This window comes from Ochotona princeps, chromosome 21 (assembly GCF_030435755.1).
Source record: "Ochotona princeps isolate mOchPri1 chromosome 21, mOchPri1.hap1, whole genome shotgun sequence".
Classification (NCBI taxonomy): Eukaryota; Metazoa; Chordata; class Mammalia; order Lagomorpha; family Ochotonidae; genus Ochotona; species Ochotona princeps.
In genome coordinates this window covers 28,888,629-28,899,118 of record NC_080852.1, presented here as the reverse complement: position 1 = coordinate 28,899,118, position 10,490 = coordinate 28,888,629, and the positions used below count along the sequence as shown (strand labels likewise).

The window sequence follows — 10,490 nt, the reverse complement described above, 5'->3', positions numbered from 1 at the left end:
TTGGAGAAGCATCGAAAACAAAACAAAAAGGTGAACCACTGAGAACAGCCAGAAAAAAGCTAGCAGCGCCCGCAGCATTCTATTTCCGGCTGGTGGGGTGGCCTCGGTTTCCTTCCGCAAAGCAGATGGGCAGGGTAGGCCCAGGTATTCTGGAGGCCGAGCAGGCTCCCCTCAGGCACGATAAAAGGACCATAAGGTGGCCCTCGATCCTCCCTCTGCGGACGTCATTCTCGCAGAGCTCGGGGGTGCTCGCCGGCTTCCCGGGCCTCGCCTGCGCGTGGCCCGCGACTGCCCTCGGCGCCCACACGGCCCCCGCCTCCGGGCCCTATCCCGCCGGCGGTTCCCCGCCGCGCCCCCACCCGCCAGTCGCGTGGAACCCCGCCCTCCCCCGAGTCCCGAGCCTTGAGCGCGGAGGGCGGGGAGGGGCGGGGCGCGAGGAAGGCGGAGCAGAGCCGGGGAATCCTGCTCTGTGTTAGCGACGGGCCCGGGAAGAGAAGCTCGGCCGTCCGAGGACCCCGGCGGAGTGGCCGACGGGGAACCCCGGACGCAGCCGAATCTGGAGGGATCCTCGCGCCTAGCGAGTCGCCCTCCTCGCCTCCGCGCCGCCCCCGTGGGCTGGCAGGTTCCTGGCGAGGACGCGCTCCGCCCCGCCGTTCACTCCCGCGGCCCCGTCGTCCGCTCGCCGGCTCCAGCTTGCCCGCGCGCCATGCAGCCGCCACCAGCCCCGTGCGCGTAGGCGCCCGCCGCAGGCCATGCTGCCCCTGCTCGCCGCGCTCTTGGCCGCCGCCTGCCCGCTGCCGCCGGCTCGCGGCGGCGCCACGGACGCGCCGGACCTCCTCGGGGCGTCCCTCAACGCCTCGGCCAACGCGTCGTCCGCGGGCGAGCCCGTTGCCCGGCGCCCGCTGGCCTCGGCGGCCCCCGGGCATCCCGAGCGCGCGGGCCCGGAGGAGGCGCCGGCGACCGCACCGTGCAATATCAGCGTGCAGCGGCAGATGCTGAGCTCGCTGCTTGTGCGCTGGGGCCGCCCGCGGGGCTTCCAGTGCGACCTACTCCTTTTCTCCACTAACGCGCACGGCCGCGCCTTCTTCGCCGCCGCCTTCCACCGTGTCGGGCCGCCCCTGCTCATCGAGCACCTGGGGTTGGCGGCTGGCGGCGCGCAGCAGGACCTGCGCCTGTGTGTGGGCTGCGGCTGGGTGCGCGGCCGGCGACCCGGCCGCCTCCGGCCCGCGGCGCCCGGCCCGGGCCCCACCGCCGGGACGCCCTCCGCGCTGCCCGCCTACTCCGCGGCTGAGCCCTCTGGGCCGCTGTGGCTGCAGGGCGAACCGCTGCATTTCTGCTGCTTGGACTTCAGCCTGGAGGAGCTGCAGGGCGAGTCGGGCTGGCGGCTGAACCGCAAACCCATCGAGTCCACGCTGGTGGCCTGCTTCATGACCCTGGTCATCGTCGTGTGGAGCGTGGCCGCCCTCATCTGGCCGGTACCCATCATCGCCGGCTTCCTGCCCAACGGGATGGAGCAGCGCCGGACCGCCGCCAGTGCGCCCGCCGCCGCCCCCGCCGCGGTGCCCGCGGGCACCACTACCGCCGCCGCCGCCGCCGCTGCTGCCGCCGCTGCCGCCGCCGCGGCCGTCACCTCGGGGGTGGCGACCAAGTGACCGCGCCACGCCCGCGGGTGCCTTGCCTCCCGAACGCCGGCCGGGGTTCTTCGTGCTGTGGTTTTTGTTCGTCTGCCCTTTCCGGGAGGGGGCCGCTGGAGAGGCCCCCCGCGTGGTGGGAAAGCGAGGTTTGTGCTGTGCTCCTGGCTTCAGGCGGGAGCCCTTGGACGGGACGGGAAGGAGAGAAATGGGGCCCTTTCCCCCCTTGTTGCGTCCCCTGCCCCGCCTCCCTGCCTTGACTCCCAGCAGAAAATGACCAAATCCTGTGTATTTGTTTTCTATATTTAATAACCGTTTTAAATGACAGTTTTAGTAAAAAAAAAAAAAAACCAAAACAAAAAGATTACCTTGCTATTGCTATAGTCAGAAGAGCTCTTTGTATCCGAACACAGTTGTATTTGAAGTTTGTTTTTTAATTTATTTGAGGGGGCGGGGTGTGGGCAGGATTTCACACTTGTTACCGCTGAGTCTCGGACTCCTAGAAACCTTTTCCAAGCCGATCCCCAGTGACGTGGCCTGGTGGGCGTTTCTTCTTGTACTCTATGTGATTTTTTTGGCCTTTAATACAGACATTTTCCTCCAGAGATACGTATCTAGCTTTCTCTTTCTTTGATGTCAGGACTTGCAAAATGTCACCCCAGATGTAAGGGATGGAGGCCCTCTCACAGAGAGAAGGGGTGCTCATTCCGTTCCCCCTTACCTGGCTGGGAGAGGTGAGAAGGAACCCCTGTTTCTTGTCCGGACAGCCATCATCTGGGCTCTCACCACGTGGGTCCCCTACTGTTGCGGTGGCAACCAGGGTTCTATGTGATTTATCTTCTCTCACTGTCTCCACGCTCTACCCAACATCCAAAGTGTCAAAGCGGTGAAAATCAATAGTTCTTCTGATGACTCACTGCAAAAGGCGGGTGGGCATGTCACTTTCTCACCCATAAACTTTATGGACTGAAAGCTTTCTTTCCAAAGCCACTTTGGGGACCTGAGGCTGCTCGTCAGCATCCATGAGGTTTCTTGGGGAGGCACACTGGTGGAGGGTAAACAGTTAAAAATCTGGAGGCCGTTTTTCACTCCTGATTTCCATGACGTAGTGGGCTGAGATCTGCCAGGCTTTTCAAAAGTATAGATAGAAAGTCCTCAAAGCCACTGAATTTAAAAAAAAAAAAAATGGCCAGGCCTTTGAAACGGCTGGAAAGGCTGTTCTCCTTGGCTCTGTCCCCTCCCAGCTTTGGAGGGAGTACTTCAGACGGCTGCAAAGCTGTTGTGCTCAGAGCTGAGGGTCCTGGCCCAGGCACATCAGCACTGCACATCCTCAGGCCCCTACCCCAGACCTGCTCAGATTGGGTGGGACCAGAGCTCTGCGCTCTCCCAAGCCTCCCAGGGCTTCTGGTGTGAGGATCACAGTGTGTGAGCCTGGAGGACAGGTGTGGGCCACATTCCCCATCTCCAACTGCCCCTCTGGCTCATGGGGGTTCCAGAGGTATCTGTACCCTTGGGGAGGGCCGGGGTTGGGGTGGTCTCCCTCTTCCTCCTGATGGAGTTCAGTGTCAAGCAAGTCTGGGGCATGCCGGTAACTGCCAATCCCAGTGTGGTCCACAGGCTAGGCACTTGACTCTTGATGAATTTCAATGCGATCACAGCCCCAGTCATTACAGCAAGTGCTTCAGCTGTTCTCAGTGCCAGACACAGTTGCTAGCCTTTTTTTTTTTTTCTTAAGGTGGAGACAGGCTCAGCATCTCGCTCACCATCACACAACGGTGTGAGGCAGCGCTGAGTGAAAATGCCAGGCTTCTGCCTCACTGAATAGTGTTTTCATCCCTAGAAGCTTCCTTCCCTGGGAGCGTTAGGAGCTAGCCACTGTCTGCTCACTGTCCACACGCCTGAGGAGCCAGAGAGCGTGCGTCTTCAACAAGACACTTAGGCACTGACCAGAACTTGAAATATGTATCCCCATGGCTGTCCCGGTTGTATCGATCCTGGGGAGTGTCTTTTCATGGAAGGGTTGAAGTTTCAGTGCCTTTTGCTGCTGCAGTACACCTTCTGAAAGGGGAGTGCGTGTGTATGTGTGTGTGACTGGTGCCCCGGGTGGCTCCAGGAAGTGAGGACAGAGTCTAAAGATGGCTTCCATCTCTCAGCTGGGCTCAGCCTCTGAGTCAAGCTAGCCAGGCCTGGCGAGCTCAGCTGGGCGGAGGCATGCCCTCTTGTCAGTTTGATTGGCATCATCTCAGTTGTTTTTTACTACAGATCAACCAGCAGTCTTTCCTGGCCAGGAGAAGAAATGTACAACTATAGCCTGTGTCCACTGACCTGTTCATACAGACTCCTAGGGGACAGGCTGAACTGCAAATGATGCTGTTAGGTTCTCAGGATCAGGCACCATTTTCAGTTATTTGCTCTACTCCTTGGAGAAAGTCTCCTCCTGGGCTGTGGGAGCTGTGCACCCACCCTCCAATGCTCAGCTGTGGCTGCAGACAGCTCTAACAATGAGACTTCTCCATTCATTGTGACTGCCTTCCCTGAACACTTTGGTCTATGGCTAGGCTTGCCAGCTCCAAGCCTCATTCCCTGCTGGGTTGATGAAGGCTTCGCTGGAGAAAACGTCTTCCAGGGCTCCGGGCCACCCTTCCATCCCTTCACTTCTCCAAGGCTCTCCCTGAGAGACCGACGCACTGACTGATGGTAGCTGCCTCCCAGCCTGCTGCTTCAGGAGCCCAGCCTCCACATGCAGCTTGCCTAAGGAGAGGCCGGCCTGCTGCAGCCATGCAGTCTTCGATGCTAAGGCAGAGCGCATGGCACGGACGATCAGCCATGTACACTCCTTTTACACAAATCTCGTGTGTTTGTTTTGTCCTCTCTTATCTAATGGTTCTTTCAACACTGCAGGCTGCGTAGCGTGGCCAAGGCCCACACCTCTCTCCCCCCAGTAACATTTCTTGTTGAATCATCACACATATAGGTCCAGGTACTCAAAGCCAACCACCTGGTTTCTTTCCCTCTCCTGTCACTTTATCACGCGGGACACGCTGCAGAAAGTGGCAATGCCCAACCTCCCAATGGTCTAGTATGAGCCCCTGGATCCTGTGGCCTTGAGGTTGTGCCATGTTTTCTTATTCCGCACTCTCATGATTGAGATCACACAGGCCCACCCCTCCAGGGCTCTCCCTTCTCCCACCCGGCATCCTCCCATTCTGTGCTGATGCTCAGGTGAGATCTGCCACCTGCAGGACAGGTCAAGGTCCTCAGGTATGCTGAGGGTACTGGTGTCACAGTGGCTCACACAGCACTAGCAAGGGCCTTGCCAGCCTGACACCCCATGTTGCCCCTTGCCTCTTCCTGCTCACCACCAGCACTGCCTCCCTCAGTGCCAGGGGGAGATTTGGTGTCACCCTAACCTGTTATTGGATGTGCCTTCTTTGGTCAGGGATACAAATAATTGATGTTTTGTTGACATCAGTAGCCTCATTTCAGCTGCACACAATTTGCTCCTAGCATGCTTCCTGGGAACTTCAGGAAATGACTGCAGATGTCCCATGGGAACCTGTTGGACTCCTGGGAAGTTCCAGCAGATTTCCAGAAGGTCAGCGGGTCCGCATTCCGACCCTCCCCAAACACTCCAAGTTTGATGATTGTATCACAGGTTTAAGAAACTTCTCCTGAACCCCAGAGCCCCCACTGCTCCCCTCAGATGGCTGCTTCCCAGGACTCTCTGAGGTGTGTCTGCTTAGCAACTCACAGGGATGCCCTCTGTGAGTGTTAAAGGAGCTGTTGGGAATTCCAGTCCACCTCTAGAGCTTGGCTTCTGCCACAGCCACTCGGACTGAAATCATGACTCACTGGCTAATGATCCAGAACTGCATGTCTTCCAGAACCCGGGAATCTGATGATCAGGTGTTCCTTGGCTCCAGTTACCTCTGTACACTTCCTATTCAGCTGGCCAGACAGATGCTGACTTCTCACCGCAGACTTCAACATTGCCCCCTGCTTTATCTCCTTTGTTTCCAGACAGCTCTGCAGTGGCTGGGGGTAGAGGGGACTCAATGGAAAGCAGCAATGGTAATGACTATTCTATCATAAACCGTGAGGTCGTTGATGGTGTTATTTTGGGCTGGAGGGGGAAGGAGTAGACATAGAAGGAAAAATAATAATATGAAGGAGAGAGTGAATTGAAAACATCCTCTTGCAGAAAGGTGATTCCCCATCCAGACTCATGGAAGAGGCAAAGACACAAACGCACCTGTGAGAAATGGGATGGGTGACCTGGAGGCTGAGCCTGAGGCAGGGGAAGGCTGGAAAGTGCAGGCACATGGATGCCCATCACGGGGAAAACGTTGCTGGCAGGTGCAGGCTCTGCTGGTTCCCCACCCCCATCCCCACAACACTGTCTGTGAGAGGACAAGCTCTACCAGCTCTGCTCTGTCATAAAGCAGGCTTCTCCTTTAACCCTGGAAGGTCCAGAGCACTGAATTCCAAAGTGTGCCTCACCCAGCCAGAGAGACACATTTACTGTGGCAGCTCTTGTCTGTTACTTCGCCCCGGGTAAACACAGCAGAGGTCCCACAGAGGCTGAGCAAAGACACCTGGAGCTCCTGAGTGAACACAGCTTAGATGTTCATTGTGGAAGCAGAACACTTTGCAAATTAACAAAGAGAAAGGCACCCATCTTCCTACTCCCCACAATGCAGTCTTGCAAGCCTTTGGGTGCCTAAGTTTCTAATCTTGCTTGGCATCTGTGTGTCCATGGGACTGTGCTGTGCAAAACTGCCTTTACACTCATTTCTTTTCACTTTAGGCAGACAGAAAGAGAGTGATCTTCTGTTAGTTCATTCTTCAAATGCCTGCAACATCCTGGGGTAGGTCGGGACAAAGCCAGGAGCCAGAGAGTTCATCCAGGTCTTCCAAATGTTGGCAGGGCCCCAAGCACTTGGGCCTTGCTGTTTTCCTGCGTTCTCATCTAAGAAGCTGGACTTACAAGTGGGGCTGGCACTCTGACGCGACATGGAGATGTCCCAAGCAGCATCTGAACCACTGTGCCCAACGCCCACCTCCTTGTCAATGCTTTCAAAAATATTTACTTCGTTAAGATGTCAGTTGTACCACAGAAAACTTTGAAAATACCTTTCATAAAGCAGAGGAATCACTATCAGCAACAGTTCCACAGAGACCATGGCTAATATTTACTGCTGGCTATTGCAATGCAAATCTGCTCTACAGATTTTCACCCCGACAGGCACCAGCTCCTCAGTGCCCTGCTTCCTCCCTCTGCTGCACAGGGAAACAGAAGGCTTCTCACCACTGGCAGGGAGCACAGGCCATGTTCCTGACCTGTGGGTCAGGCAGCAGTAGCACAAGATACAGAAACGTACAGAGGGCCAAACACCCAGTGGAGATGGAGGGAGTGGCTTGCTATCTTTCTCTTCCCACACCCTTCAGCTTGCAGACACGTATCAAAGCCAGACTGCACTTTCCACCTGCCTGGCAAAAACGTCTCTGCCTTTGTGTCCGATGAGGCTGATAAGAAACAGAACATAATTTCAGGGGGTGAGTGATGTGATTCATCTCCTAAAGCCATAGCCACAAAGCTGCCTGGGATTGTCTGGATTTATTTGATGTCCGCGGTAACAAAAATGAGTTCTGAGACTCAATAAGCAGGAATGGGATATTGCTCCTGGGGAACACAACCCGAAGAGCGGTCACAGCTCCACGTGGCCCAAAACCAACCATCAAATGCCCATGCTACCTGGGGTGGGTGCTGAAGACGGAGTGTCTTGAGGCTGGTCCCAGACAGGAAGGAGCTGGGTTCAGAGAAAATGGCCAAGGACAGAAACCATCAATGGGTCATATGTCCTCAGCACCATTCCCAGCCAAGGGGCTGAGTCAAAGTTTTCGAACATGGCTCTTGTCTTCGATTGGGTCCTCCAGAAGCACAGGCTGGTTTGGAAAGTATCATGTAGAGATGTACTGAGGGCCCAAGGAGCAGTAGAGTGCGAGAAGCAGGCTGGAGCAGGGGAGGAGCAAAAACCAAGATCATAGCTCAGCTGGAGCAGCTTTCTGGAGTATGAGTTGTCCCAAGTTGTCCCACTCCAAGGCAAAAGCCTGGCCTTTCATATTCCACTTCACATCATTGGCCACACTCTGAGTGGATGGTACTGTACAGGCCTCTTAGAAGCTTCCAGTTAGCTGGGCCTGGCTCCATAGAGAAGGTAGCACTGCTAGTTGGATGCCAGCAGCCATTACTCTAGTCATCTAGAGGTACCTGCTGCCTTCACCAGAGACCCTACTAGCTCTCGAGTCCCTTCCCCATCAAAGGTGATGTGGAAGGTGCCTGAACAGCACGCGGCTCAAATGTGCCTCCTGGAAGTTGAAACTTCCCAAGTAGCCATAATGCTGAGCTCTGGGTCTTGGTCAGCTTTGGAAGAGGTCTGGCTGGAAGTTTTGCCTCCAGGTGACCTGCACTGCACTACGCTCCACTGAGGTACAGCTGGCTCTGCCATGTTGGCCCTCCCTGATGAAGCCAGAAGTACTAGCCTTTTGCCTCTGCACCAAAGTCCTGACTCCCTTATACCGGCATTAGGAAAGTCCCAGAGTGTGAGGGAATTGGATGAGGCCACCAGCCGGCAAGAAAAGACAGGAGATGGGCACCAGGATACCTGGTTAGGGTGCCCACCTTGGGTCTTGGACATAGCACTCATCCTCAGAGCCTGCTTTTCTCATCCGCAGCACAAGGGAGTTGCATGAGGGAAGGCCTTAGCCCCTTTGGGGCCTGCAGTTTCACATGCTAGCTCCCTTCTTTCCCATCTTCTGCACCCAGTCAGACTACACCAACTACCAAGAAACACCCCAGAGTGTTCCTCCACAGGGACACTGAAACGGAGGCAGAGACTACTAATCTCTCTGGGTGATTTGGAGAAGAGAAAAATGTACAAATAAAGAGGATTTTTCAGATTCCAGAACAGGATTTGCCACTGGACTGTCTCAAATGGCTGCTGGCATGGTTCTAATGGGCTGTAAGAGGATCAGGATATTTGCCTCCCTTTATTCCAATAGCCAGAGACACGAAGTAAGCCAATGAGGCAAACTGGAAAGCAGAAATGTCTCACACGTTAAAAATGATTGCCAGTTAATTCTGATACCCTAAGGTATGGTCTGTTCCAGGTTAGGCAAACAGACTCATATGGGCTGTGGACTTACCATGTGCCCCAAAGCTGACCTTCCCAATCCTGACAGCAGGCTGATGAGGCGGCTCTCATTTTCACCACTTTCATGACTTATGAACAGACAAGGACTGAGGGAGTCTTGCTCACTCGGGCACCCGAGTTCACATAACTGTCATACAGGGGAGTCATCAGCAGCCCACTCCCTGCCTACACTATCCACATGCAGGGTACGAAAGGGTAAAACGCAGCTAGAAGCTACTTTCAGGAAAAAACCAATAGGAATCCACTGACATCCTGTGTCTTTGATTCTCTCCTTCATACACCAGACCTAGATTTAATCAGACACCTTTTCATTTAGAGTAACTACAAAGTATATTAAGTGCACTTAATATAGTTAATAAAAATTGAACAGTTATCCAGAGAAACTCTTCTTTTGAAAATAGTCTTTGATACCTAGACTGAATATACATGTTCCAAGTCTCAAGGATGTTTTTTTTAATTTATTTAGAAGTCAAAGAGATACACACACACACACACACACACACACACACACACACACACAGAGTGAGTGAGAGAAAGAAAGGGAAAACCTTTCATCCACTGGTTCACTCCCCCAGGTGGCTGCAACAGCTGAGGCTGGGCCAGGCCAAAGCCAGGAACTTCCTTTGATCTCCCACACGGATGCATACATCCAAGCACTTGGGCCAACCTCTACTGCTCCCCCAGTCATTAGCAGGGAGCTGGCTCAAGAGTGGAGAGCAGCTGAGACAGAAACCTGCACCCATATGGGATGCTGGCATGAACGGCGACACTTCAAACATCCAGCCCCAATGCCATTCTTTCAAGTGACATGAACAGACTCTGAGCTCAGGGTGGGTCGTTGAATGTTGGCTACTGAGAACCTGTAGTTCCTGGAAGCAGTCATGTCACGGTCTCTTAGCCATCCCACGGGAAGTTGATTTTGCCTGGGGAGGGGATGCTCTAACCCACACCAGTTTGCCTTAGAGGTGGCTCTCAAGTCACCCTCTCTCCTCATGGAGTACCCCCCAGGCTTCAGACAAGATACCTCTATCCTAACCAGCTGTTGGTAGACTTTCAGTTAAGGGCCAGAGAGTAAATACTTTCAGGGTGTGGGCTGTGTGGTGTCTGTCACGCTACTCAGCTCTGCCACTGTCCCTCGAAAGTTGCCATAAATAATAATACACAAATGAATGGGGGCGGGGCTGTATTCTAGTAAAACTTTATTTATGGACCTTAAAGTTTGAATTTCATATACATTTCACAAGTCATGGATTATTCTCCTTTTGATTTTTCTTTAAAGATTTTATTATTATTATTGGAAAGCCGGATATACAGAGAGGAGGAGAGACAGAGGAAGATCTTCCATCCGATGTTTCACTCCCCAAGTGAGCCGCAACGGGCCGGTGCGCGCCGATCCAATGCCGGGAACCAGGAACCTCTTCCAGGTCTCCCACGCGGGTGCAGTGTCCCAAAGCTTTGGGCCGTCCTTGACTGCTTTCCCAGGCCACAAACAGGGAGCTGGATGGGAAGTGGAGCTGCCAGGATTAGAACCGGCGCCCATACGGGATCCCGGGGCTTTCAAGGCGAGGACTTTAGCCGCTAGGCCACACCCGTCAGGCCCTCTCCTTTTGATTTGCTTCACTCATTATTCTCAGTACATGGTTAC

General features: G+C 54.5%; 1 protein-coding gene across 1 annotated transcript; it reads left to right on the top strand.

The window, feature by feature from the left end:
• Positions 1 to 383: 383 nt before the first annotated feature.
• TMEM158 (transmembrane protein 158) lies at positions 384 to 2,236 on the top strand. Its single transcript, XM_058678557.1, has one exon. It carries the CDS (start codon positions 753 to 755, stop codon positions 1,650 to 1,652), a length of 900 nt encoding a protein of 299 aa, XP_058534540.1. The 5' UTR covers positions 384 to 752; the 3' UTR covers positions 1,653 to 2,236.
• Positions 2,237 to 10,490: the final 8,254 nt, after the last annotated feature.

Coding starts and splice junctions, on each gene's coding strand:
- TMEM158 (XM_058678557.1), top strand. CDS start 753: ATGCTGCCCCTGCTCGCCGCGCTCTTGGCCGCCGCCTGCCCGCTGCCG.